Here is a 27,422-nt window from a genome sequence, read left to right on the forward strand (position 1 = left end):
AATCACAGGTTTTATGCTACTCACTGAAATGTTTTTCTGGAAGGTCTTCATTACTGTGGTAAAGGCAGGGAGAGAATAGAGTTTTCTTGGGTCATAGAAAAACATTCAGAAGTATGTTGCTAGATTTTCTAATTTTTTTCACTTTGAGCATTAATATTTTAATATTTTTGACCTAAAAATTTTAATATAAATGTAAATATAGTTTTGAGTAATGTATGAGATATTTATTAAAAACATTATTTAATATTTCATGAATTAGCTTCCTTGAAATTTGGCTAACTGATAAAAATAAGATAATACCTATGTTTTGTTCTCTGATAGTAGAAATAAAAACCTTATTCTGCAAAGTTTTAGTATTTTAGAGCAGAAGGAGCTTCAGGATTTCTCTAGGGCATCTCTTTAGGGTGTAACAATGAGAAAGGTGTTGATATTTTCAGAGAAAGGTTAAATGGCTACCCCAAGGCCAAATAAGATAGTTGGAGACAGGTAATGTGAAACTGGGTCTCCTGATGCTAATTTTGGGTTATTTGCATTACTCTAGAGTTGAAAAAATACAGTTTTGAGATTTTGAAATGCAATAATGATATGCCCACTTTTCAAAAAAAATTGAAAATACATTATTTTACACATTGAAAAACAAGTTATATGCATTTGAAGGAGTAAGTGTGGAGAAATGATGTAGTTCAATCAGAGAATAAGTGCTAGTCAGTGATGCAGGTAATTATTTGCATTTTCTTAAAGTGATGTTAAGAAATTCAATCTGAATTATTTGGTACTTTTTATATATTTGCTTTTCTGCTGTGCTTAACTTACCGTTGAGGTAAAATCATTCTTATTTATCCTCCCCTTCTCTTCCTCCTCATCACATTTTTTTTTAAACTACATTATTTTTGGTTACACTGACACTTCCTGCATTTATTTATTAATTTATTTCTTTTTTAGCTGCGCCACACAGCTTATCCTCATCACTTTTTTAAGCCAGTTTTTTCAAGATTATAAAGAATATTTCTATATGGATGTTGTCCTGAAGATTAAAAAGATTGTACAAGCTATCTTGGAGACCTAGGAGCTAAATTCCTATCAAGATTAATTCATGTAACATATTTATTATGCACCTACTATGTGCTCGCCACTTTCTAGGCACTGAGGATTGAGCAGTAAGCAAAGCAAAGTCCAAACACTCTTGGAGCTTATATCCAACTGATAGAGAAGATGAAGACATGAATGAAGAAATAGCTGTTATGTCATATGGTGCTGAGTACCAAGAGATAAGGGAGAAAGTGAGTGTGAATGTGGGGTGAAAGGTCGGGGCAGATTTCAGTTTTGTGTAGGGAGGTCAGGGAAGCCTTCTTTCATGAGGTGGTGTTTGAGCAGAGGTCCGAAGGAAGTGTGGGCGCGAGCGTGTAAGCTGGTCTGTGTAGGGAAACATTAGAAGTAAATCTGATGGAAAGCAGTATGGAGGTTCCTCAAAATATTAAAAATAGAACTACCATGTGGTCCAGCAATTCCACTCCTGGGTTTTTATCCAAAGAAAACAAAAACACCAATTCAGAAAGATATCTGCAACCCTATGTTCATTGCAGCCTTATTCACAATAACCAAGATATGGAAGCAGCTTAAGTGTCCATCATAGACGAATGAATAAAGAAGATGTGGTGCATATATATAATGGAATATTAGCCACAGAAAGGAATAAAATCTTGCCACTTGTAATAACATGGATGGACCTTGAGGGCATGATGCTAAGTGAAATAAGTCAGACTGAGAAAGACAAATACCATATGATCTCACTTATATGTGGAATCTAAGAAAACAAAGCAAACAAATGTAACAAAACAGAAACAGACTTATAGATACAGAGAACAAACAGGTGGTTGCCAGAGGTGGAGGTGGGGTGGGAGGATGGGCAAAACAGGTGAAGGGGGCTGAGGCACCGACTTCCAGTGAGAAAATAAATAAGTCACAGGAATGTAATGTACAGCAGGGGGAACATACTGAATAATATTGCCATAACCCTGGCAACAGATGGTAACTAGACTTAATAATGCTGATCGTTTCGTAATGTATAAAAATCCCAAATCACTGTATTTACACCTGAGAATAATATAATATTTCAAGTCAATTATACTTCAATTAAAAAAGGAAAGAAATCTGAATATATGTAAATATTTTGTAAAAACATTTTTTGGTAGGTATTGTAAAATGTTGGTGTTTCTTTTTGTTGTAATTTGTAAACACCTCTTAATGGCTAGGTAACCTCTCTTCCACTCAGTTTCTTCACATTTAAACTGGGAACATGGGAGTGATACTAGTTTTAATCTCATAGGGTTGCTTTAAAGATTAAGGATATGTGTACATGCACACACACATATGTGTATATATGAAGTGCTTAGAATTTTATCTGCATAAGATTAAATGATTATCAGCTATAAATTTATAATAATCTAGATCTGAAGTTTAGAGTAAAAATGAACATGCCTACCCTTTAACTTTGTTTGAATTAGAAAATAAATGATTTTAATAAAGGCTTGGTATTAGTCAGGGAGTTGTTTCTTTTTTTTTTTTGCACGACCCTGTGTCCCCTGGATCGGCAGGCGGACTCTCAACCACTGCGCCACCAGGGAAGCCCCCAGGGAGTTGTTTCTTATATTTGAGGTCAACGTAATAGCAGTTGTTTATGAAAGTTCCTGAAAACTTGGTGGTGATGTCACCTCTCAGTTAACAGCTTTGTTTTGGTTCACCATCTGGGGCAGTAGGACTGATAAAAGAAACATAATTCAAGTTTGCTCTCATGATCTCCTCACCCTCCTTCTGTAGGGGAAGCTGCTTCACTTGAATCTAGCTTGAAAAATTCATGTATATACACACATGCGTGCTATAAATTCCACGCCCAGTAATGTTTAAGGTCAAAGACTAGTACCATAACATAAATTAGAAGTAAATATCTTTTAGAAAGCGTTTAGTGGAACCTCTGAAACGACCAAGGAAGGAATAGTTAACGTATCAATGAATTGAGGTTAAGACTACTGCCAGTGAAGCTTTTTACATCCTTATAGGATTTTATGTACCACAAAGACTATAATGTACTTAAAATTAATGGAAGAAATTGTGTTTTACCCGGTTTTCACTTTTTAATCTATGGCCAAATTTTTAATTCTTGGAAGAGCATGTATAAGTTCCTCGCATTTATAATTTTGTTATAGTTTTGGGAACTTTGGATTTATACTTTGATATGGTCATAATTTTATTAGAATCATATCTGTCAACTGTATAGCTAGCCAGGGGTTTTACTGGTGATACCCTGACAGATAGTGAGCTACCCGAGTGTTCCTTCCTCAGGTATTGTGTGTAGTTAAAATTATAATTTGTAATTATCTTTACAGCGATAAACTTTAAAATAAAAAAGTTTTGAGCTGTGTTAGCAAAAGTATCAAGAGTATTGTTATGTTTTAAAATTTTTCGTGGGTTTTTCCTCCTTACAGTAAAATGTATTTTGTTAGGACTCACTATTATATTTTTCCGTGTTTTGAGTTGAATGAATTGGAATGTCATCGGTTTTGTGTTTATCCTACTGATGTGTACATTATCCGGTACACACGGAAGGGTTCCTGGTAATCCTGAACAAGAATGTTGATTTTGTACATGCCGTAGGCAGGTCCTAGAGGTTTAAGCCCCAAGTGAATAGCAGACTAGCAGGACATCGGCCCAGAGTCTCATGTATTCAAAGCAAAGGAATAAATCATGATATTACAAGGGTGTATCAGTTAACTTTTTGCTGTTTTGTGACCAGAGGTAGGGAAGGATTGCTGTTTAAAGCCGTGTCATCGGCTCTCAAGTCAGTCAGGCACGAAGCCTTGTCAGGTGCTCTGTAATTGTCCCCCAGACGTTCTCTAGCTAGTCAGCTGGGGCCGTGCGTTTTGTTTCCAACACTGAGCTGGCCAGCGTCTGACAGGAGCTCTCGTCATCCTGTCAGTGATGTGTTAACTAGAGTGTATCTTTGTGGCCTGTGGAAGCAGGTACAAGGGATGCTCTCTTTAGAGCAGATGTCTGAGTGTTAGCTCCCATTTTGACCAATATTTAGTTGGTAGATATCACCCTCTTGGAGTCTGTAAGCACATTAGTTACAGAGATGTGATTGTGTAGTCCGTGTCCTGTCTGGACTGCTCAGAGCAAGCAGTGTGCTGTGAGTGCAGGAATTGTGCTAATACACTGTCGTCTCTTCCTTTGTTATAGTTGCCCCCAGGCATTTAAGCATATGCTTTTCTCCCCTTCTCTCATTAATACCATCAAGGGCCTATGCAAAAAGAAATCTTGTGATCCGCGGAAAATCAGCTATTAAAATGTAGATGTTATAGGTTGAGTTAGATTGAAGGGGAATCCGCAGGATTTTAACCTCTCCATCTGGATTTTACGTATTCTTGACTTGTCTCTTAGTAGTGCCACCTATCAGCATTTAATCTGAAACCGGCAGCACAGAGAATCTTTCTGGAGATTAAGAACTGAACAGTTGGTGCGAGAACAAAGATTACCCAGATCTACTCCCTGCTTCAGATTATTGCAGTGTATTTTTCCCCCTTATGATTTTAAAGCTGCAGCAGCGTGGTGCAGTTAAAAATTATTATCAAGACCTCTCAGGGAGAGAGAATCTAGGAACAATTTTTGGATTTTTAATTCTTCCCAAAGCCCATAGCAACCACTTATGTCAGCCGAAACTGCAGACAGTGACTCTACTTACCATTGTGTTATTTGACTTAGATACTGCTCTTCAGAACATTGCATTTTCATTCACTACTAAGTGGATGTGGCTGGAGCGTGGAAATGGGACTGTTGAGGTTGGTCATGTGACACTTTGTGGGACGATTTGTGTGGAGGAAACGTCTAAGACGGGAAAAGCTGCAGGTGTTTGTATCTTCTAACTCTTGAGGTGATAAGAGCTGTTTTTCATAAAAACAAGCACAGTAAAGGTTAGAACCATGGTCGATATGTGTGTGTGTGTGTGGGTGCAGTAAACTTAATCTTCTGAACTGTGGATATCAGAGAGAAAAGTTTTTAAAATATAATAAAATTTTCACTAATTATGGTATGAAATATGAAATGTTCATCTGATGCTGCAAATGCCAGGGTAGAAACATGTCTCTTTAACAAGTAAAAATGTGTCTCTTTGATTGCCTTTTTTGACACTAGTGTCTTTAAATAATAATAATTATGACAACAGTAAAGGTTTCTTTGTAAATTCTGAAGTTGATAAATTACAGGATAATTTCCATATAGGCCTTTGTCTTAAAAAAAAAAGATTGTGTTCAGCTGTTTTCTACTAGAAATTTTTAATTTTTAAAAAAGTCTGTGCCAAAATTGTAATTCCTTGGGGGAAAAGGTATCAATACATCTTAAACTCTTTCAGCTTCATGAATTTCTCTTGCTATATTGACTCTTGTCCAATCTGTACAGGAACTTGGTTTGCTATCTTTTGGCCTTCACGTAGTCCTAAGGAGAAAACATACTCCTTTCTTCCCATGGCAGGTGGTTTCTTTGTTCATTCATTGAATCACTCCTCATCTATGGCTCACCTAACTCATGCCAGACAGTGTTCTACATACACAGGCAAGGAAACGAGGTCACAGCCTCCGTATCAGTCTGGGTCCAGTCAGGAGAGAGAAACTACAGTCATCTGAACGATGCAAGTTGAATATAAAGAATTTAAGACTGTCATGTGGGATCGGGGTAACAGGGAGGGGCTGCGGGAAGTGCCGGGAGCCGTGAAGAACCTGGCATAGTAGGTATAAAGCAGCTACGAACCTGAGGGGAGCTGGGGATCTGTGCCCAGAGAGCCCACTGCTCCTCCGGGCTGTCTCGCCGGAGGCCCCCCACCCCGCCGGAAGCCAGCTGAGGGGAGGGTGGCACCAAGGGAGGCTTCCGGCTGCTGGGTGCTGCTGACGGTGGCACTTCACCCACCAGGTGCAGGAGAAGCCTCTGTGCCACAGCCGCCGCGCGCCGCGGGGGCCACAGGCACCCTGCCCGGAGCTGCCGAGGCGAGCCGGGGGCCCCCGGCCCCTGCGGCCTGCAGGGCTGAGCTGCTGTCACACGGCAGCCTGGCAGCCACCCACCGTGCTTGGCGAGCTCCAAGGGGGACCGCCTGGTGAGTAGACTGGGGCCAGGACGTCAAACCCTGTCTTCCCGAAATGTCGCTTCATTGTCTTCTCCGGACAAAGCTTAGCATCGTGCCGGCTGCTAAAAGGAAAAGATATCGAAAGGGCACAGATTTATTTTCTCAGATCTGACAAAGAGGGGTAGACTTGAGGGTGAGAGGCAGTAAATCGGTAACTGGTACAGGCCACCCCTTTGGATGCTCATCCTCCATTGACACCCTCTAAATCACTTGCACTTCCTGAGCAACAGCAAAACAAAGCTCTGTGTCTGCCTAATGAGATGTAGCTGCAGTACAGACATTTTCACCCTTTCCCCCAAATGGGAAGCAGCACAGTGCTGAGAGTCATGTGTCCATCTCTTCAATTACAATTACATTTAATTTTCTGTTAACTACTAACAACATATATGTAAGATAAAGATGAGACAGAGAAGAGAAAGTGGTCAGCAGATAAAAATAAACATAGGAAAATTAAAAATATGGAAAGCTACTACAGCCCTTGTTTATGTAACTGCTCATGAGACCATAACTGATATTTCTAACTTCCTTCTTTCATTACCTGTTCCATAGTCCCCTCACCTCAGCCAGAGCCTCAGCTAGTTGGATTTTTTTTTACCTGGTTTAATGATACAAACTTTCATTTCCAAAAGATCTGGATCCTCGATAGTTCTGTTTTTTGTTTTTTGTTTTTGATTGCCATCGTTTCCCGTTAACATTTACTACCAGGCATGGAAGTACCAAGATGCATCCCAGAGAATTCCATGGTTCCAGACATAGTCCTGCCTGCCTGTTGTGTAAAAACAACCCGACTTACTTCTGGTTATTGAGATCAATCATTCCAGCCAGTAGATTAACCCCAATTTTTAGCCTGTTGATTCAGTGGCCAGGTGGCAGTCACATCTTCTGGTTCAAGTGGAAGCATTCCACTGTTGGGAGGTCAGATCCCCAAGCCAAAAGCACCCTGCATGGCTGGGGCAGGAATTAGAACTTCTGCAAGTGGACTGTTAAGAGTGATGATGAGAGGGCCAACCCCACGCCTACCCCTTGACTCCCGGTCCCATGGGTTCTGGCTTTGGGAGAAACAGTGCCGCAAAACGGTTCCTGATGCAAAGCGTATCCTGCATCATGTTAAACAGAGCCCCACCCTTTAAGGGTCTTCTTTCCCAACTGGCGTCATAACTGAGTCATCCGTGAGCCCTTCCACCTTTTGATTAGGCCAGCAGCTTCTAGGTTGTAAGTGTAGGCCAGAGTAGCTGAGTTCATGGACATGAGCCTCTTGCTCTACTTTGCTGTTACATGAATACCTTGATGAGATTCAGTGCTTTATGGAGTGCCGTGCTGACAGGTATGTTGTTCTGTGAGTCTGATGGTGGTGGTGCTGGCAGAAGGATTATGGCAGAGAAGACGAGTCCTTACCCAGAATATTTATTCCAGTGAGGGTGAACCTAATCAAGCCTCCTTCTTGATGGAAGAGGTTCAGTGTAATTAACCTGCCACCAGGTAGTTTACCTGATTGCCATGGGAGAGGTCTCCCTAGACACGTTCTGCTACAGAACCATCTGAAGAAGGTGCCAGGTGTTACTGCTGGGTACTACTGACCAGTGCCCTACAAGAGCCAGGCCCCGGAGATGCACAGGCCCTGCAGGAGCCTGCCCCAGAGCACACGGAACCAGGAAGCCACAGTCCCATCGTCCTGCAGTGCGTCTCCTGTGTCCTCTGCGGACAGAGCTCACTCTGTCCTCCGTCTGGTAAATACTTCAAGGGCCCAGATCCATTGTCGCAGATGGGTAGCAGAGAGTGAACTTGGATCTGAGAGGCATAAATTGAAGGCACAGCTTCCATGAATCTCATATTTTGTTGTGATTTACTATGATAAAATAGTGTAATGGAAAGGGTAAAAACTAGTTAACCACTTGAGAAGAAAAACATAGATCTTTATTTTGAAGGAGATATTTGACATTGGTAGAGTTTTCCAAACATGGAGTATAAGGGTATTTATTTATTTGGTATCGATAAATATTATTATTTGCCAGGTAGTGGGAATTTCAAAGTTATTAACTTATGATTCTCTAGAATCGTAATAAATAATAAATTATATAGTGTCAATCAAGGCTAGTCAGTGTGACTAGAACTCTGATGTGGGAAATATAGGAGGGAAGGTGGTAGATTAAAGAGTTGACCTCAATATTACGCCTGGTTCTTGGAAGGAATTTGTGATTTGTCTAGGAAATATATACTTGTGTGTGTGTGTATGTGTGCGCAAATAGAGTGACAGAGAGAAGTCATGCTACAAGATGTAGTTGGAGAGAGAGCAGTGGCCAGATTGTGAAGAACCGTGTTTGTTAAATGAAGGGGTTTGGATTTTATCCAACAGATTGTGGGGAGGCAAATGAGGGACATGCTGTGACCAGTTTTGTTTTGGGGAAGAGAAGCTGGTGGCATTAGAAAAAATAAAGTAGGAAAACTCTGACAGCTGTCTTGTTAAAAGGCAGTCACAGTAAGTAGAAAAAGAGGCGACCAGCTCCTGAGCTAACAGTGACCATGAAAGGTAGATGGAGTTGGGTTTTAGAAACATGGCTAATAAGGAAATGTCTGTTGGATGTAGAGTCTGCTTGAAAGTAGGTAAAGAAGAGGGAAAAGTTTACAATGACACACAAAGGACAAATATTCATCAGCTATTTCCTTCGTGTCTGATATATAATGGGGGCAGAGCCTGATGTCATTTGCTACTAGTAAATTGTAACTCTGTAAAGTGTGTGTGTGTGTGTGTATGTATAGATGTATATATTTACAAGTGTTTGATATGCCTGCTAAATATACATATGTGTACGTTAAGTATATATGGGAATATTATATACAATTTTAATGATACAGCATATGATATATATGTACAATTATTCATTCTCATTTAAATACCTGTAATTTACAAATAGTTCACTTGTAAGGATTCAGAAGTCCTTTGGGGCTGCTTGCGGTTGTCTCTTTCAGTTGCTGGTGGTTTGCCATTAGTTTTGTTCCTGGTGAGAGGTATTTTAAGTTATGATTTTCAGAGATGCCTACTATTTAAAACAGTGCTTTCAGTCCATTAGACTTTATTTATTGGTTATTTGGAATATGTCCCCAAATATGGTAGTAGTGTGATTATATCAATAATATCTTCTAAAATTAGAGATTTGTTTTTCAGTTCCCGACTGCTCACCTGAAAAATTGGATGACTTCATATAAGCCATTTTTTCCTTTTATCCTGAAGTTTATTATATAAAAAATGAAAGAATTGAACAAGAATGATTTCTAAGGTTCTTCCTAATTGTTAAATTTAGTGATTCTTTAACTGTACTGTGTATTTCTTAAATAACTGCCTTATTTTAAAATATATGGTTTTTATAGAATTCACACGAACGGTCCTCTAGAATCCAGGGTCTAGAAGTCTGTGTGGAGAGAAGATAGATACATTTGAGCTGTGTTACAGTGTCAGACGCCTGAAAGTTGTGGAAAACTAGACGGGCCTCTTCTCCAGGAAAAGCTAAACTGCTACAGAATTGGCTTGAAGATGTGAACTAGAGAGCAGTAAATTTAGTGATGGGGAAAGTCATGTGGGGGGGAAGTGTTTGAAGGCGTTGACATTTATGTGCAGTGTGGCAGCTACAGGAGTTCAGAATTGAGGTGGGGTCGGTATGACAGGCATGGTGCATGTTGAGGCTCACTAGAGCAAAAGCTCCTTGAGGGCAGAGGCTTTGTCTCCTTGGCTGATTATTCTGTCCCCAGCACCAGCAGCGGTGCCTGACACATGTTTGGTGTCCCACATCTAGTTGTGTGATCTTGGGCAGGTTGGTTCAGCTTTGCCTTCGTTTCCCCATGTGTCAAATGAGTGAAAGAGTGAGTACATGGAAGAAGCAAGCAAGCAAGAAAATATTAGAATTGTTTGGCTGGGAAGAGCTAATTAACCAGTGACCAACCGTGAGATGAGCAGAACTTTCTAAGGGACTTGGATATGAGGCAGAGAGGTCACGATGAAGTTTAGTAATGAAGCAGCAGAATTTACCATCCTAAAGGGATGGAGAAAGAGAATGAAATATAAGCTGATACTTTAGTATAAAAAAGTATTGAAAAAGAAAAATGTACAGCCAAATACTGTCTTTTTTCATGATATAAAATGGCTATTTCTGTAAACATTTCTTTACAACTATCACTTAATTTGAGTGTCAGAATTTTGCTCAAGTAAGAATATCTTATAGTGGGGATAGCTTTGTGGTTTTCAAATACTGTGCTGCTACCTTTTTTGTCCTCAACTTTTAAACGTGAATGTAAATTAAATGTGTTGAAACAGATAGTTTTTTTATGCTTTCCACTGAAATTTTTTTCATTCCACAAGGAAATTTATCACGTTCATATCTGCAGCAGTTTATTCTGTGTACCTTTAGGTATTTATAGCGCTTACATTTCTGAAGTAAACATTGATTCAGTTAAAAATCAAATGAAGTCTCTAATCAATATTTCTTGGATTTTGTGCATAAATACATTCTTAGGGGACATAAATCTGCCCCTCAGTAACTCATATAGAACCTTAGTTGAAGGCAGTGGGACTCCTACATTAAAATGAGGCAGAATCTGGCTAAGAGATACACAGAGACTAGAACAACAGGAGTGGCGGTACGTCAGGATGAGATCTTTACTTGTAAAGCGTGTGAATTAGAATCGTGCTGTTTTCCGTCGTGGTCATCACACTCGATAGATCGTTTTCCTGTCGTCTCCTTGGAAATCTGATAATGTGGTTTTATTCTTCTCAAAATAGATGTCTACTGAATTGCTTAAAACATTGCTTAGTTGTATTAGTAGGCTGATCTCCTCAGTAAATATATAGTTTAAGAACAAGGTATAAGTGAGATTCCATATCACAAAGGGAAAGAACTTTGGTTTGGCTTCCAACTAAATATACTCGCAGATGCAGATTGAGATGATAACTGGTAGAATTTTTATCAAGTATCTTATCTTTGTAACATTTTTCAGAGAATCTGCTCTCCTGGTTTCCTGCTGAAGGCGCAGACTGTGATGCCTGGGAAAGTTTTGTAAATTGCATCTCTATCCTAGATCCTGAATTTTTCATTTAAAGGTCAACTGTTCTTGTCTGTCTGTTCAGTCAGAGGCTCATTCTCCACTATATAATTAGGATAAAATATTTTCAGCCAGTATATATTATTCAAAGCCTTACAATGAATGGGAATTTTGAATCTTTGTATATCAAAAGGCAGGTTAATATACTGGTTTTTGTACTCTGGAGCCTGCTGGCGTTGGTCTCCTGGATTTGCCACTTGCCAGTTGTGTGATCTCAGGCAATTGGTGTAACTTTGCCACAGTGTCCTGATCTGTAAAATGGGAGCAGTGATAATACTGCCTGTTTCATAAGGTGGTTGTAGCATTAAATCTGAGTATGTCAAGTGCTGAGAATAGTGCCTGGCACAGAGCTAGCATCCTATAAACGTTTGCTCTTGTAACTGTTGTCCGTGAGAGCAGCTCCCTTAGACCTGTGGCCAGAACGGGAAGCTCTAGGTGCCTTTATTCCACCACTAAGCTCACTGTTGCCAACCTCTGTTGTCAGGTTTCTCCCTCTGATTTCACAGTTCTTGTCTCTTTCACATGGTTTTCATATGTACTTATTTTACAGTTGTACTATATGGGAAATAAATATCCCAGTGATTTTATTTTGTGTTAGTCCACGCTTTGGGTCTGAATCAGTTCAATATATTGAGTGTGCTCTGTGAAATTATATGTGCGTTTAAATATTCCTATGCCATTTAACGAAGATTTTTTTTCTTTAACCTTTATTTGGTACATTTTTTGCTTTATTTAGTACACTTCATTTTTATTCAATGATAGCAATGTATAAGTCCTTCAGTTTCAAGGATGTTATGCCAGGAACATGTTCTAACCCAAACACCGAATCTTCTTCTCTCCTCTCCCCTGCTTTCATGAAGAACAGCTTATGTGGTGTTAGAAAAACAGCTGACAGAATGTCAGAAGAGCGCCGTGGGGTTCTAGCCCTATCATGAACCTATCATAGAATTTTGGGTAATTCTGATCCAAAGAAATATGATTAGCATTTCCCTTTAAGCTTAAAGATTCAATATTTCATAAATAACCTAAAAGTAAGAAGTTTTTCCTTCTTACTTGGCTTATAAATTGATCTCATTTCTTTTTTTTTAATTGACATGTAGTTGATTTATAATATTATACTAGTTTCAGGTGTACAACATAGTGATTCAGTATTTTTATAGACTATACTCCATCTGATCTCATTTCTTTATAGAACTTGATTCTGCAAAGCAAACTTCTAAAGTATGTTGTTTATTTTCCTTAATTTGCAAAGTTCTGGAAATGTTCTAGGTAAATGATTTGTTGTGACAGTTAGCACTGTGTTCAGAGGTGTGGACAGATCTTATCCAGAATGAAATCTGGCGTCTTTGCTGTGTCCCAGGAGGCTCTTCAGTTCCGACCTTGCTTCCTCTCTGACCTCAACTCGTGCTGTTCTCCCGTTTAATCTAATCAGCCGACCCCCTACTACTCCAAGAAGGTGCCAAGCCTGCTCCCACCTCAGGACTCCTGAATGCCCTTCTCCCCAAGTGCACCATACGTGGCTCCCATATTTCAGTCAGGTCTCAGTGCAGATGTGGCCACATCAGAGTTTGTCCCTATGCTCCTGTCTAGAATAGCCCTTCTGCTCTTACCCTGCTTTAGGTTTCTTCATAAAATTTACCTCTGACATAATATGTGTTTCACTTGTTTATTGTTTGCTTTCCCCACTGATATGTAACTTGTTCTGTGTCCCTATTGCTTAGTAGAGATTTATGATGGTACATGGCAGGTACTCAAAAACTCTGTTGAATTAAGCAAGTAAATTATTATAATGTCTCCAATTTCACAGTTACCTAATGTGCTTTAAAGCTTTTAGAGATTATGTTTAGATAGATTTAGAAGGTGGATCTGAATTATAGTCTAGTTAAAATGTTCTGTTAACCACCCGTATGGAAAAAACAATTCTTAATTATTACTAAAAATACAAAATGTTAGAATTGATCTGATCCAAGAGTAGAGAATGTTAGATCTCTCAGAGACGGGGTTTATAGATCATCTAGCATATATTTCTTATTTTAAAGATTGGGAAACTGGGATCTGGTTATATTTGCAGGTGTGCCAGAGTGGCACAGCCTCTTAGTGGCCAGTCCCTAACTTTTGTCCACGATGTACTTCATTGTTCTTACCTTATACAACTTGCATATAACTGTTTAATTTCCTAGTAAATTTATTTTTTCTTAATTGTATTTTTTTTTTTACTTACAACTTTACTATCTCCTCTACAAAGTATATGCTGTAATAGTATCTTCTCTATTTTTTAAATCACATAGTTATTACATGATGCTAGGTGTGTAAGGGAGATCTTCTTTGGTAGGTTTCTGCCTTCTTTGGAAATCTCCACTTGGATGTCTCATAGTTAACAGAATCAATATTTGTGAGAGCACATTCCTTACAGTCCCACCTGAACCTGACACTTTTGTTATATTTCTTTAAATAATTCATCCTGGTCGCTTAGGCCAGAAACTGAGGTTTGGGGCCGGGCAGGGATGTGGGATGGGTAGTATTTTTACCTCTCCCTGTCACTGATCCCCTGCATCTAAGAAGCTAACGAATCCTGTAGAGCTTCCTTCTTTCCTGGTAGATCTTGATCAGCTGGCATGACCCTCTGCTGAATGCTGGCCTTTGCAGAAAGTTTGTGACTTTGCTTCTCGTTGCAGAAATCATCCTCTAAGAAACCAGTCAAATTCATCAGATGATATTGTGCCTTATTAGTGAGAAATTCATAACTTCACTTAAGGATAACCATTAAGGGCATAGGGAAACAGCTGTAGCATTTAATAGAGTGCTTTGGACTCTGGGTGTGCCTAGTAAAATAAGTTACTATTATTATCATTCCTCATTTTGAGAATGCATTTTTTCCCTCTTGTTACACTGTTAATTATTTTCTCAACAATAAGAAAGAATACTTTCCTTTTTAAAACGGTTTTAAATGAGCTCTTTTAAAAGCCATCTATCTGCAGATGGAGAAATTGAGTAAATTAACTGCCTTTCACAGCTACATAAGTGCTTTTAGCCCATCAAGTTACACTGAAGCATTTAAAGTTACCTCATTTACAACCAGCGAGCACATGCAAGCTCTCTAAGAATTGACACAACTGAGATCAACCCCATTTTCATTTCCCTCTAGTTCAAATATGTGAGAGAAATAAATCTGGTCCGTAATTGTTACATAGAAGTATCTGAATGCCTCCTAGTGGTATACTGTATGCTCTAATTAAGGAATTTAAAAAATAATATTTATTGAAGGAATAGTATAGATAAAATATTAAAACTTCGAAGTGCAAAGTAATAAAATCCTTAAATGATAGCATTCTAAATGGAACAAATAAATTTTTTTGCCGTATAAAATTAATTAAAAATCTTAACTGGAAAAGAAATATAATACATATGACGAAGATGAAAGTACTTTTAGTCAAAATTTTTATGTTTTTGGTTCAGATTAGATTATTTCAACTGACTTTTAAAAAATCTAGTGGAACTATTTTACACTTAAATATAGACAAATGTTGCTGTTAAGATTGAGTTACTTTGTTTACATTTATCCTTTTGAATTAATTTGATTACTATGTATAAATTTTAATTTCTTTGTATAATAAAATAGAAATAATGGTTTATAGAAATTTTGTGGTGCATTTTCAGAGGGTTTTGTTTTTTAATTCTGATTTTCAAGTTAAATAAAATGACTTATTCAGTAAATGTCTTGAAAATGCAGACTATAGCAAACCTTTAAAATGAAGAATGCTGATTTAATTATTGCTTTAAATGCTAAAGAAATGACTCAACACATACAGAAATATAATTTAAAATGTAAACGAAGTCAGAGAAAGAATTCTGATGAGGGTCAGTAGGAGGGAGGAAAAAAAAAAGCGATATCCCTTTGCTAAGCATTAAAAAATATTTAATTAGCCGCTTGCCAAAACAAAACAATTAAAATGGCAATTACCTTTAAAATAGCATCAGTGTATTTGCAGCTGTTGTGATATAAAGCTAGGAAACACGATGTTAATCTGAAATGAACAGTTTAAATATGAAATTATGATATCCTTGGCTTCCTGTGGTACAGCTGTCAAGCTTGGGCAGCTCGCTGGTCAATAGTGACATTCTCCGTGTCAGTGAGCAGAGTCTCCTGATACCGTCACCCGCGGTTCACACGTTGCTGAAGCTCCAACTGTCGAACGTTGAGTCCCCTGGTGATACTGCAGCTTCCAGACTCTCCTGACTGGCTCATGTTTCATTCTTTGGCAATTTGCCCTAATGATATCCCCCAGGAGCTTTCAGCCTCTCCTCCTTCCCATATTGCATCGTGGTGTATTAATCTGAGTGAGTGCAACCTGGGCGGCACACACTGTAATTTCCTACAGTTCCTTCCAAGATGCTCGCCTAATTTTTCAGGTTTCCTTTTATATGTTCTAAGTTTTGCCCCCAAACACTATATTTTCAGGAAGTTATAACCGTCCACATAAGATGCCCAAGAAGCTACTTTGCTGCTTATGTGTTTTTCAGAGGGCCTTCTGAAACATGAGGCTTTTTGCAGGCAGACTTGGTCAAGATAATGTGATTCAGGTCGTTAAGTAAATTGTTTTATGAGTGTCTTCGGTCTTTGATAACTTGAGCATGTCTCTCTGTTTGGAAGGTCAGCGGCCGCTTACTGCTGTTTTCCTTTCACAAATTCTAGTTAACCGCCTGTCTCCATGGATCGGTCGCCCTGCTCTACCCGATGTACTGGCAGCACATCTACATCCCAGCGCTCCCTCCTCATCTGCTGGACTACTGCTGGTAAGCTGGCTCTGCCGGACCCCTGGCAGCCCAGGTGTTAGGGTTAGAAAGAGCGATTCATGTGTAGATCCAGTGAGCTTGGAGTACATGTGTGTATATACATGAATGAGATCCCTGAAACGTGACGTGGAGATGAGTAACAAGTATTAAAAGGTGGTTTTATGAAGGGAAGAGTAGTTCTCTCCAAAGGTAGCAAAAATTTATACTTGGCAAACATGAAGTTCTTTAGATTTTGTGAGTTTCCTCTATAATCATCTAGACAACTAAATGCATAAATAGAAGCCGATCCGGTCTTCGCGGTGGTTAGGAGCATTTCACAGAAGTTGTAGTGTCAGTGAGAGCACCACATCCCAGATGCCAGCATTTGTCCGCAGAGTCTTTCAGACACCAGGTTGCCTCTCTCGGAGCACACGCTCGTTACCTCCCCCTCAGGACACACTTTCCTGCACGCCTCTTCCCTCAGTAGCACATCCAGTACCAGATACCGGCAGAGGGGTTGCCTCTAATGCAGGGGTTCCCTGAGTTCCTGGTTATCGAAGCCTCAGCCTTGAGCCACTGTGAAAATCAGTGTTGACAAGTGTCGGGGGCAATTCTGGAAAGTTTCTTGGCATCACAGACACAACTGCCAGTGATCTCACCCAGTCTGATTTCAACTGTCCCCTCCTCCTGGAGGTTAGGGAAGAATTAGACTCCCAAACAGCAGCCTTGGGATCTTCCTCGGGGCTGTAGGGTAATCATCTTCTGCAGGCGTAGCTCAGTTCTTAAGAAACCAGATGACATTTTTACTCTAAACCATGCATGTGCGCGCGCACGTACACACACACACACAGAAAGAAGGAACTGATTTTGACCATAATGTGTTCATTTATATCACAACTAATGTTATTAAAAAACAAAGCTCTTTTAGAATCAAAGTAGTTATTTATTTAACTTTCTGATTTCATGAAAAGCAGATCACTTAAAGTGTTTAAGGGTTAAAATGATCTGAGTTCATAACATTGACGTTTTCAAGACTAGCCTTCTTCAGGACAAATGATTTTTAACGAGAGTACGTACCTTTGGCCACATATTGATTATACCAGTGAATTGTGTGTTTCCACAGCAGGGTAATAGTATTGATAATGCTGGGCAGCACGTTTCCAGTGACCTCCCACTGCCATTCTGCACTTTGGGCGCTGGGAGGGAGAAACAGTGGGGCAGGAGACTGTAGGTGTGTGGTTTAATTACACTGTGAAGCACCACACACACGAATCTGCGAGTAAAGCTGGATCTAGAAATAGCTCTCTTGGTATTCACTTTAGAGTGTTCTTCTCTGACCAGTATACCTAGAATAGATTAGCATCCTTGAAAGCAGGAACCTCAATTCTTTCATGTCAACATGTGTAGTAGATCTTTCCACATAGTATTCAGTAATTAAAACTTATTTTAAATAATATTGACAAAAGTATTTGAAAATATATTGATGTATGATTCTTTAAAATCTATATTAAAGTAGTGGTTCAAGAACCAACACTTTGTGAGGTTTAGAATTATATTTTATCATATGTAATATTAGTGCCATTTAAATTTTTCTATAAAAATGTTCTGAAATCTTAGGAGGTAACATCCCTTTAAGTTCAGTTCTCTGTGATGATTACACACTTAGGACTTTCTAAAATATTGTTATTTAGAAACTATTGCTACCTCTTTCCAGATATGTCTTCCTGATACTTTCTAACCCTGCCATCAAGTCCTTTTTCTGCTGCTTCCACTGTGATGAAGGAAGCTTGTTTCAGTCTTACTAGTTTCTAACCTCTGAAATAGCCACTTTAGGACAAGTTCTAACAGCCGCCATGCCAGGCACTTCCCTGGCCCAGAGAGTAGAGCAGTGATAGTCAAACAAGGAGTTATCTGAGAGTTCCTGAACCTTAAGGTCACAGTGATAGGCTCAGCTTCTGACATAGGAAGTGGGCAGTATCATATACTTTTTTTCCCCCCGAAAATAGCTGTCTATGACTCCAGCTCTCTTTCATTGTCAGAAAATTCCATGGACTAAACTGTTCCCTAGGGAAAGTGGTTTTCTTCCCTTTACATCTTTGCAAATGATCCTATATGCAAAAGGGAGAAAAATATTAGAGATTATCCCTTCAATCTCATGGGGTTTTTTTAAAGAAAATTTTATATTCCACTCCAAAAATAGCACCAGGAAGATGTGATGGGGTAGATGTGTATTTTGCCAGCTCTTCAAGGTGATTGGACTTTCCCAGTCCTGAGGCAGTCCTGACTCCTGGAAGTGTGTCTCCGGTGTGGCACAGACTTGGAGGGCCACGATGCCATCTTGTGACCGTGGATGAATAGCGCATCTTGGTCGGCTGACGAAGGCTTGCTAATTTGCCGGCTCATTCATTCATCCATTTGTACGCCAGACGTTTAGTAAACATGTGTTTGCCAGGCTGCGAGTATGTAATGTAATGAGTAAGACGTAGCTCCTGCCCTCTTGGATCCCCAGATAGGAAGAAATTCCCACGTTTGTGCACACGTACACACACGCACATGATGAGCACAGAGGAATACTGTGATGCTCTAGGGTTTGGGTCTGAGGCGTATAAAAGAACGCTGAGCAGAACACCTAGGAGGAAGTGCCCACCTATCTGCTAGGGTAGGGAAGGCTACTGGGAAGAAGTGACGCCATCTTTGTTTTCCCCTTAATCTACCAGTATAAGGGGGAAATGGGGAGTTTCTATTTAACAGGTATAAAGTTTCAGTTATTCAAGATGATTAAGGTTTAGAGATCTGTTTAACGTTGTGCCTTTACTTAACCAATACTCTATTGTAGACCTAAAAATTTGCTAAGAGGGTGGATCTCAGGTTAGGTATTGATACTGTAAAAACAAAGCAAAACAAAACAACAAAGGGAAAGTACTTTAATATAGCAAGTCTAAAGTAATGTTGCCAGACACGCTTAACCTTCTGAGCCCTTAAACACCTCGGAGGTAGTATGATTCCAGTACCAGTAAAAGTATAATCATCTATTTGTTCGAGAATGGTTGTCACCTTTTTATTTAGGCTATCTATCTGATTCTTCATTCTATGAAAAGAGAAGATTTAGCTCCTAAGAGAATAGTGTTTTAAAAACATAAATGGAAAATTATGTTGTTTAGACTACCCTAAGTTAATATACTGCTGTTACAGTCTACCCCATGGGTGGCCTCCATGAGAAAACCTAAAAAGAAAAAAAGCTATTACATAGTAATTATTTTTCAGCAAAGATTAGTTGCTACCGAAAAGAAGCAGCAGTCATAATAGAGCCTTCTGTATCTTATCTTTGCAAAATAATTCCATTGACAGAAAGATCTAGGATAGTTTTGCACATAGCTGATAAAACATCTGTGTTGCCAAGGGTCTCTTCCTGACTTATTAACACTCTGTCTCATTAGGAGATTTCAGCTAGGGTAGCAAAATTACTTTTCATGAGACTTGGCTGACTTAATATTAGGATGTATACAATCCAATTTTCATGACAATGAAATAACTATTCAGTTAAATCTATATTCTGAAAAAACATCATGTTTATTTTAGGAAAGTATGCTCTAGTTAATAATGTTTGCAGTCTAACATGTTTATATTTTAGATTTTGTAGAAATTAATGAAGTAAAAACACGTAGAGATACCCAGTGATCCCATAGAAAAAGTTTTGGTTTACTTTATTATTAAGTTCTGCATAGGAATTCTTTATTGGATTTTTATTCTAGTTTAACAGTTTCTGTAAATTTATTGTTTATGTTTCAAGAGGTGACTAGCTTTCATGAAGTTTTAAAAGTGTTACCTTAGTGTATTTCGTAGGACTTCAGTTGGTAGTTATTAGTTTTGGCTCTTGATTGTTTGAAATCTGATCCACTCAGTGTACCTTCAACGTATGTAAAATGGATGTAATAATTATTTGTAGAAGTCTTAAGTGTTTTGATTAACACTCATTGTATTAAAACGTGCTTTGAGGTTTGAGATATTATGAATCTTTCTATATTATGAATCTTGTTGGTCAGGTAACCTAGCCTGGGGCAAATTGGAAAATTGCACAGTAACTTTAATGAATTTGTACTATTTTGGGTGTGGAGAAGGCTTGACATATTTAAGATCTTGGGAGTTGCCCACCCTGTTTTGTGAAAGTTGCCGGAACCCAGTCATGGGAGCCCAGAGGAGTTAGTGGCACATATTTTATATCGTCTATGGAGTCACAGAACGAATTCCAGAGATGAGAACTTGAACTGGGGAAGCAACTAGCCTCCTTTTATTTAAGCAAAAGTGGAAGAGTCCACATTTATTCCTTCTGTTTCCTTTTGAAGGCAGAAAATATGTTAGATCCTAGGGATATCAAGGCCTATAAATAGTTCTTAACTTTCAGTCAAATGAAATATCCAGAATATCAGATCAATTCCAGATGGTCTGCTGCATAAAAATAAAAAAAAATAGGAAGGAACAAAGCTGTAGAAGACAAAGACAACTGGGAATTAGAATCTAGTACAGTATGACTTAAGGAACAGGCTAATAAGGATTGGAAGAAGAACTTGAACCGTTTTTATTTTTTGTGAATCCTGGATATAGAAGTTAGTGGCTAGCCATCCTTAAATAAATTAGGAACTGTTTAAGGTTACTTTGAAAACTGTGGATCTACCAAGGTGCCTCTTTTATCTGTTACTGATTCTCAGTAGCAAAGTGGACATGCAGGAGTTTGGACAGCTCTGTTCTAATAATGACGGGGATGTTTGGAAAATTATGCAAATTCTTTGAAAAAGAAGGTTATCTGTTTTCATTAACAGAAAAGGTTTGCATTAAATATAACACAAAGATGTATATAAAAGAAATGCCAAAAATATTTTATTTTTAAATAGCTATTTATTTGCATATCTTCTGTCACATTTGTAGACATTGTTCATGTTTTCTTGTTAAGTAACATTTTAATTTTGAAATGTCAAGTTGAATAATTTCCGCCCTATATTTCATGAGAAATATTTTTGAAATTGCTAGTAAGTCTTAATTTGTATATTACAAAAATTATTTAATGTCTGTATTCTCTGCCAGAGTATAAGCTCCAGAAGGGAATATATTCTGTCTATATTGTTCATTATTGTACCCTAACCCCTATGCCAGGTACTGGCACCTGAGTATGCTCCACATATTGTGTTGAATTAATCAATAGAATTCTTAAACTTACCTGAATATTTTAAAATTTATTAAAATTATATTATTATTACAATTAAAAGTGGGATAAATAAGAATGTACAGAGTTTAAATAATAGACAAGATACATGAGTGGAAAGATAACACAGAAATAGAATGGTAACAGTGGGGGAGGAAATCATTTATCTTTGCACCTCTAGTTCCCAAACCGTGCCTGGCACATAGTAGGTCTCAGTAAATATATTGTGACTGACTCAAAAATTTGGGTGACTAAATAGTAGGTGTGAAACAATGAATATATATTAAGAAAATCATATAAGAATCTAACTGAATAAAAAAACTGTACAAAGAAATGTGAATAAATTTGATGATTATTTAGGATATATTTGATGGGAAGTATACAGAAAAGATTCATCTCAGACTATGGCCTAGACCCTAATATTCTTGTTTTTTAAACATTATAACTTTTAATTATAAATGATTTCGTGATTTTATATAAATCAACCTTAATTTGAATATATTAATGGCCTCTAAGATTATATTTGAGTTTTCTATACTGAATAATTTTAAATATCTATGATGTACTGTTAGAACTATACATTTAATAAATTTATTTTTTAAAGCATTCTGAATTACTTATTGTTTCAGTTTTAATGAGCTATATGAACACATACATATATATTTTTAATTTAGTGCCCCAATGCCATACCTGATCGGAATACACTCCAGCCTCATAGAGGTGAGTATCTTTCAGACATGAGATTGTGATAACTATTATTTTTATGAATTAATTTAAAACAGGTGTGTTTTGAAAGAATGTCAATTGAATAGTACAAAGAAGTGACTAGTTGCATATTTAGAGTGTACTTACATGATCATTTTCAAAAAGGTAGTGTTAAAATAACTTTATTTTAATTAGTATGCAAAATGACCATCTTCAGTGGTACGAGACCCATTGAAAGTAGGTTCAATTTGGTTGAAGTCGTATGGTAAGTTTTAAATACTAAAAACCTTAGTCTTTGATGAACCACTTTCTTTATGGAACTTGAGATCTTTTATATCTATTTCTCTTTCAGAAGAAATATTTCTGTATTTTGAAAGTGAGAATTCATGTAATTATGTGTCATAAAGGGAAAGTTTTTATTTTGCAAACTTCACTATAATTCAGTGTACCGGTGTTTTTCAAAATGTGTTTTAATACACTAATCATGAACTTTTAAATTAGAATATAACTTTGTAAGACTTTAATTTCAGTCCTATTGGGACTTAAAATGTAGTTTGGTTTGTTTTTTTTTTTTTGCACTGTCATTCGAAAATGACTTTTGTCACTTGTTATCACTGTAGTGAAAAACCTTGAGCTTTAAACACCTTGAGCTTCAAATCAGTGAGATTTCCAGAGAAGACTTCTTATAAGATTAGCTTCTAAAAAAGTAAACAAAAGACTTGGGTCAGTTGCATGGCATCATTATGCCGGCTGATTTTTTCAAATATATTTCTTTTCTCGCTGGTTGTTCATATTGTACTTTAACCCAGTTTCTAATAAGCAACTTTAATGAGTTAGATTTGGTTTTCTGATTAGTTGTTGTCATTGTATATACCATCAGTCATCACTTTGCTGATCAAGGAAGAGCCTGGTGATTATTTTAAAATGCCTGAGCATCCTTTGTGGAGAGAGTCGTGCTTTAACCATTAATAAAGAATACATTTTAATGAATTTTTAGTAGGTTTAATTCCTTTTTAATTTTGAAGTCTGGGTTGGATAACATTATGACTCTATATTTTGTCAATTTTTAGAAAATAACTTCTTACAGCCCAAGGTACTTGCATTGAAAGGACAAATTGTATAAGATAAAACATGAATAAATAGGTATTTAATCTGTTATTAGAGTGTGGAATATATGACTGGAATTTTATTCATCAGTAGTTTGACTTTTTGCAAAATCTAACCATGGTTGGTTGGTATGGTTTCAAAAAAAGTCATCAAATTTGATTTTGATGTTAGTGCACGTATCTCTTCTTATGTAATGTACCTAATAGAATATGTCATTTTTATAATACATTTATTTATACAGATGAAAAATATTTAAAGTGGTTGATTGTACCTGTTGATGTTATTATTTTTACATAATGATTCTAGACCAACTTTTAAAACAAATGATTCAGCTTTTCCAAAATATTGTAGAAAGGAGTACATGCTTTAAATATTCAATTCAGTTTATCACATGTTTATTGTACACCTGTAGAGAAAATCAGTCCTTTTTTAAAGGAGCAAATTTAAGAATTTTTTACTCCTTAGAGTATTGTCTTGGAGAAGCAGTCCTTTCTAACTTTAAATTGGCTCTTATTAAATGAGACTGTGTAAAGCCATGATTAGATCGGCTGAAATCTCTGTGCCTTTTATACTCTGGACTTATCAAACTGTCTTAATAGTCAGTTTTATTTGGTTTAATAGTGAATGAGAAACTATAATAGGAACTTTAAGAATGTTTTTCAACCAGTTGGGTACCATTTAGTAACTTTCTTCTTAATCTTTTACCAGGTGATACAGATCCTATGTTTCTATTTTTATGATGACATTATTACACAGATTATTTTCACTAAAATTCTGATCTTTTGTGCTTTTTTATTTTATATAAATGGTATTATAATTAAAATATAAATATATATTTACATATTTTATATATGAGACAGAACTGAATAATCTTTCACATTTGTTTGGCTGCAAGTACAACTAATTTTTTGTGGAGGAAGAATCAAAATATTCTCTTCTCTCAGTCAAGACAGTTTCAACACTTTTTATCAGTTTTACAAAGACTTTTAAACATAATTGTTCAAAGACATGAAATTAATGTCTTTCTAAATCTTTTTTAAAAATTATTTTTATGCGATCATAAGTAAAAGATGACTAGAAATCTCTCTTTAAAAAGTAAATTCGCTTCTAAAATAAAGGACAAGGGCATTTTGTTCTCCCTGAAAACTAGACTTTAGGGATGAAGTCAAAGCAAACTAAGGCCTGTGATTGGGAATAAGTCAGTACAGGCTACAGATGTGAGGGTTATATTATTTGTTTTAATGCACAAGTGATTCTAGGTAAAGTGTTGGCCCAGTTTCACAGTATCGTGTGGCTACTTCCACCGTGTCCCTTCCCTTGCTCCGTGTGAAGAGTGTGCAGGTGTGCTGGCATCACCTGGAAGGAGGATGGCGTGTGGAGGATGCCAGGAGTCTCGCCAGTTCAGCATCTGCTGTTGTTCTCAATAAGATTTGTCTGTGTCCTAATATCATTTTCTTATTTTTGAAGAAAAAGCACATTGTTTTCTCACATTTTCTTACTCTTTCCCCATCCAAACAAGTTGATGAATTTTATGAGACGTAAAAATATGGGACAGAGAAAGTGGTGCTGTTTTATATGCCATATGACTTTCCACTCCTGTTTAGAAAAAAATGGCTAAAGCCTGATTTGGAGGGAAATAACAGAGAAAATACATTAATAAGAATTTTTTTTTAAAGATTTAAATTACATGCTATCTTCTCCCCCCTTTTTTGCCTTTGTAGAATTGTTCTCGTTTTAGGGAGGCCCAGTCTGTTGATTTATTGAAATGAATCCATTTTCCATTCTTAATGAGTGTTCCCGTTAACAAATTTTAATATTCAGCTATTATTAGACTTCTTAAAACTAAGGGAAACTTTGAAAAAGGTATACATTTCATACTAATGCTAATTTCCTTTTTTCCGAGATTTTTTTTTTTAACTTTTTATTTTATATTGGAGTGTAACCGATTAACAATGTTGTGATAGTTTCAGGTGCACAGCAAAGTGACTCAGCTATTCAGAGTTTAGTGTTAGCGTCATTACAAACATTTGGGGGTCACATAACCATTACTCTATGCTATTTAGATGAACTCATTTCATTCCTTGAAAAATACATCAGGTTTCTGGATTATCTTTACATTTTCTGTTAAAAGGGCAACTTAGAATTGAAGAGGGAAATCAAAATTATGACATACTTTTTGCATACAAATGCCATTAATATAAATATAGTTTTTGTTCATAGGTTATTTTTGTAGTTATGCTATAGTTGATTTGTAGATAACCACGTATTTATATATGTAAGCCTTTTTTACGTATATGTATGCACATGGAAAGGAAATGAGTTTATTTATAAATGTTTTGACAATAGTATCACTGTTATAAGTTACTTTCTTAGAAATGGCCATTTTCTTAGTCTTACTTTAGAATAATTATAATGCCTTTTACAGGATAGAGTTTTAGAATCACATGCCCCCTTGAGAATGCATATTCCACATAGACATTGTGGCTATCCTAACACATAAAAATTCCCTACTCTAGACTACCATTTTCCTAGCAAATTTAACATTCTACCTGATACGCAGAGATTTGAAATCCTAAATGGATCACAGAAATTCCAAGTGGATCACAGAAATTCCAGTCTTGGCTAACTTAAAAAATTGGCTTGGCCAATTTAATATTAAGCTATTTAAATAATCTGAAAAAATGGCTATTATTCTAGAATGTCACTTTTAAAACTACTGCACTGAAATTAATTGACCAATTGCTAGTTGACCTATGCAATTAGGGAATTCTGGGTTGATGGATATATTTCATTAATGCACACCTTACTTATTTTCATTAGGAAATAATATTATTTGCTATCATCTAGATAAGACTAATAGAATTATATGATTTGTTTAAGTAGACATATTAGTTTAAATAAGAAAAATAAACTATATTTTCTTCCTTTAAGGATAAAAATTTAATAAATTCTAATTTACTATCATTTATGCATATATTGAGATAATTTGACCATTTGACTAAGCTTTCAAACAAATATGACAAGTCAAATAGTTAATCTGATAGACTATTAAATTTGATCCTTTATATTAAATTCATGGGATAAACATTACTAACAGTAAATTCCATGTTACTGCTCTCTGTCATTTCTTCTTACTCAGTTTCACTTGTCATCATCGACTTATACCAAATTTACATGAAGATATAGAGAAAATATTTATTAATTTAAAACTTACTTTACTACTTAGTAGTCATATTTATTGTTTTGTGTTAACCCTGCAGTATGATTTAGGCTAAAAATAGCTATAGAACGGGCCACATGTTCCTGTATCATAGGATTGAAATTCAATTGGTAAAATTTAAAGGATATAAATTTTTACAGTTTAATATAGCCATGCCAATTTTGTATTTGTTGTAGTATCTCTTTGGTAGTTAAATTACATTCAGTGTCTCCAAACTATTAATATATTTAGATGAGTAAACATGCTATTTTAAGCATTTTTAATCTTTCTTTTTGAATGGTTTAGACAGACTTTCTCATAAGGCAAAATTGTTTATATTCTTTTATGATGTAGAATTTTCCTTTTTTCTTTTCCTAAGGATAATGCATTAAGATAATTTTCTCTACATATCTAAGTTCATTATAACTTTGGAAGGAAAATATACTAAGATGTTTGTTTACAATTGTGTTTTTTAAACAGAGAGTGAAAAATAAATCATTGGAGGATGTGGTTATGTTAAATGTTGACACAAACACTTTAGAATCACCATTTAATGACTTGAGCAGCCTACCGAGTGACGTGGTAAGTCTGGAGGATATTTTGTGGTGAACAAGCGTATATATGTTTTCTCCTGGACCCTTGAATCACCAAGAGTTACTTTCCCATTTTTCTGTCTGAAATAGAAGGGCTGAATATGAGCATGTGGTGTGAGAGGAGTCAAAGCAGAGTCTGTCTTTCGTATTTTTACCTTTTGGCAGTTGAGGAGATGTCAGATGCAATATCATATTCCTTATTGTAAAAGTAGGATCGTAATTAAAAAGCTAGATGCATTCATTAGGCAGAGTTTCTTTAAACATAAGTCTCTTCATCTCATCTTAATCATTATATTACAAAGTAGGCATTTCTGTCTGCCTAGTGGCATGTCTTGCAAAAGAATGAGAGAGTTTTTGAAGGCAAGAAGAAGAAGGGGGCCAATTATCGGCTTTTGCTTCCCTGCCACCTGCCAGCGCTTTTCCTTTTAATTAATGATCTGATGGCACTGGTCAATATAATAAGAAATGCTTGTACAGTTGGGGTCAGAAAATTCTGGCTTTGATCTCCCTCAACTTTCTGAAACATTTATTTGTTTTCTCTAAATTATTTCAGTTTTATTTTAATCCTTTCTATCCTGCTGAGGGCTGCAA

The 27,422-nt window shown here is 36.7% G+C and overlaps 1 protein-coding gene across 10 annotated transcripts in view; it reads left to right on the plus strand.

Annotated features, from left to right (window-relative positions):
- The window catches only part of DENND1B (DENN domain containing 1B), a 260,763-nt gene that overhangs the window by 131,755 nt on the left and 101,586 nt on the right, over positions 1–27,422 (plus strand). For all 10 annotated transcript variants that reach the window (XM_027122127.1, XM_027122128.1, XM_027122129.1 and 7 more), the window contains 3 exons: positions 15,951–16,051; positions 21,902–21,947; positions 26,719–26,820. In XM_027122127.1, coding sequence (XP_026977928.1) covers positions 15,951–16,051; positions 21,902–21,947; positions 26,719–26,820 — 249 coding nt within the window. The remainder of the gene's footprint in view (positions 1–15,950; positions 16,052–21,901; positions 21,948–26,718; positions 26,821–27,422) is intronic.

This window comes from Aethalodelphis obliquidens, unplaced genomic scaffold, assembly GCF_003676395.1.
Source record: "Aethalodelphis obliquidens isolate GAN/ISIS:26980383/991018 unplaced genomic scaffold, ASM367639v1 scaffold24, whole genome shotgun sequence".
Taxonomy (NCBI): domain Eukaryota; kingdom Metazoa; phylum Chordata; class Mammalia; order Artiodactyla; family Delphinidae; genus Aethalodelphis; species Aethalodelphis obliquidens.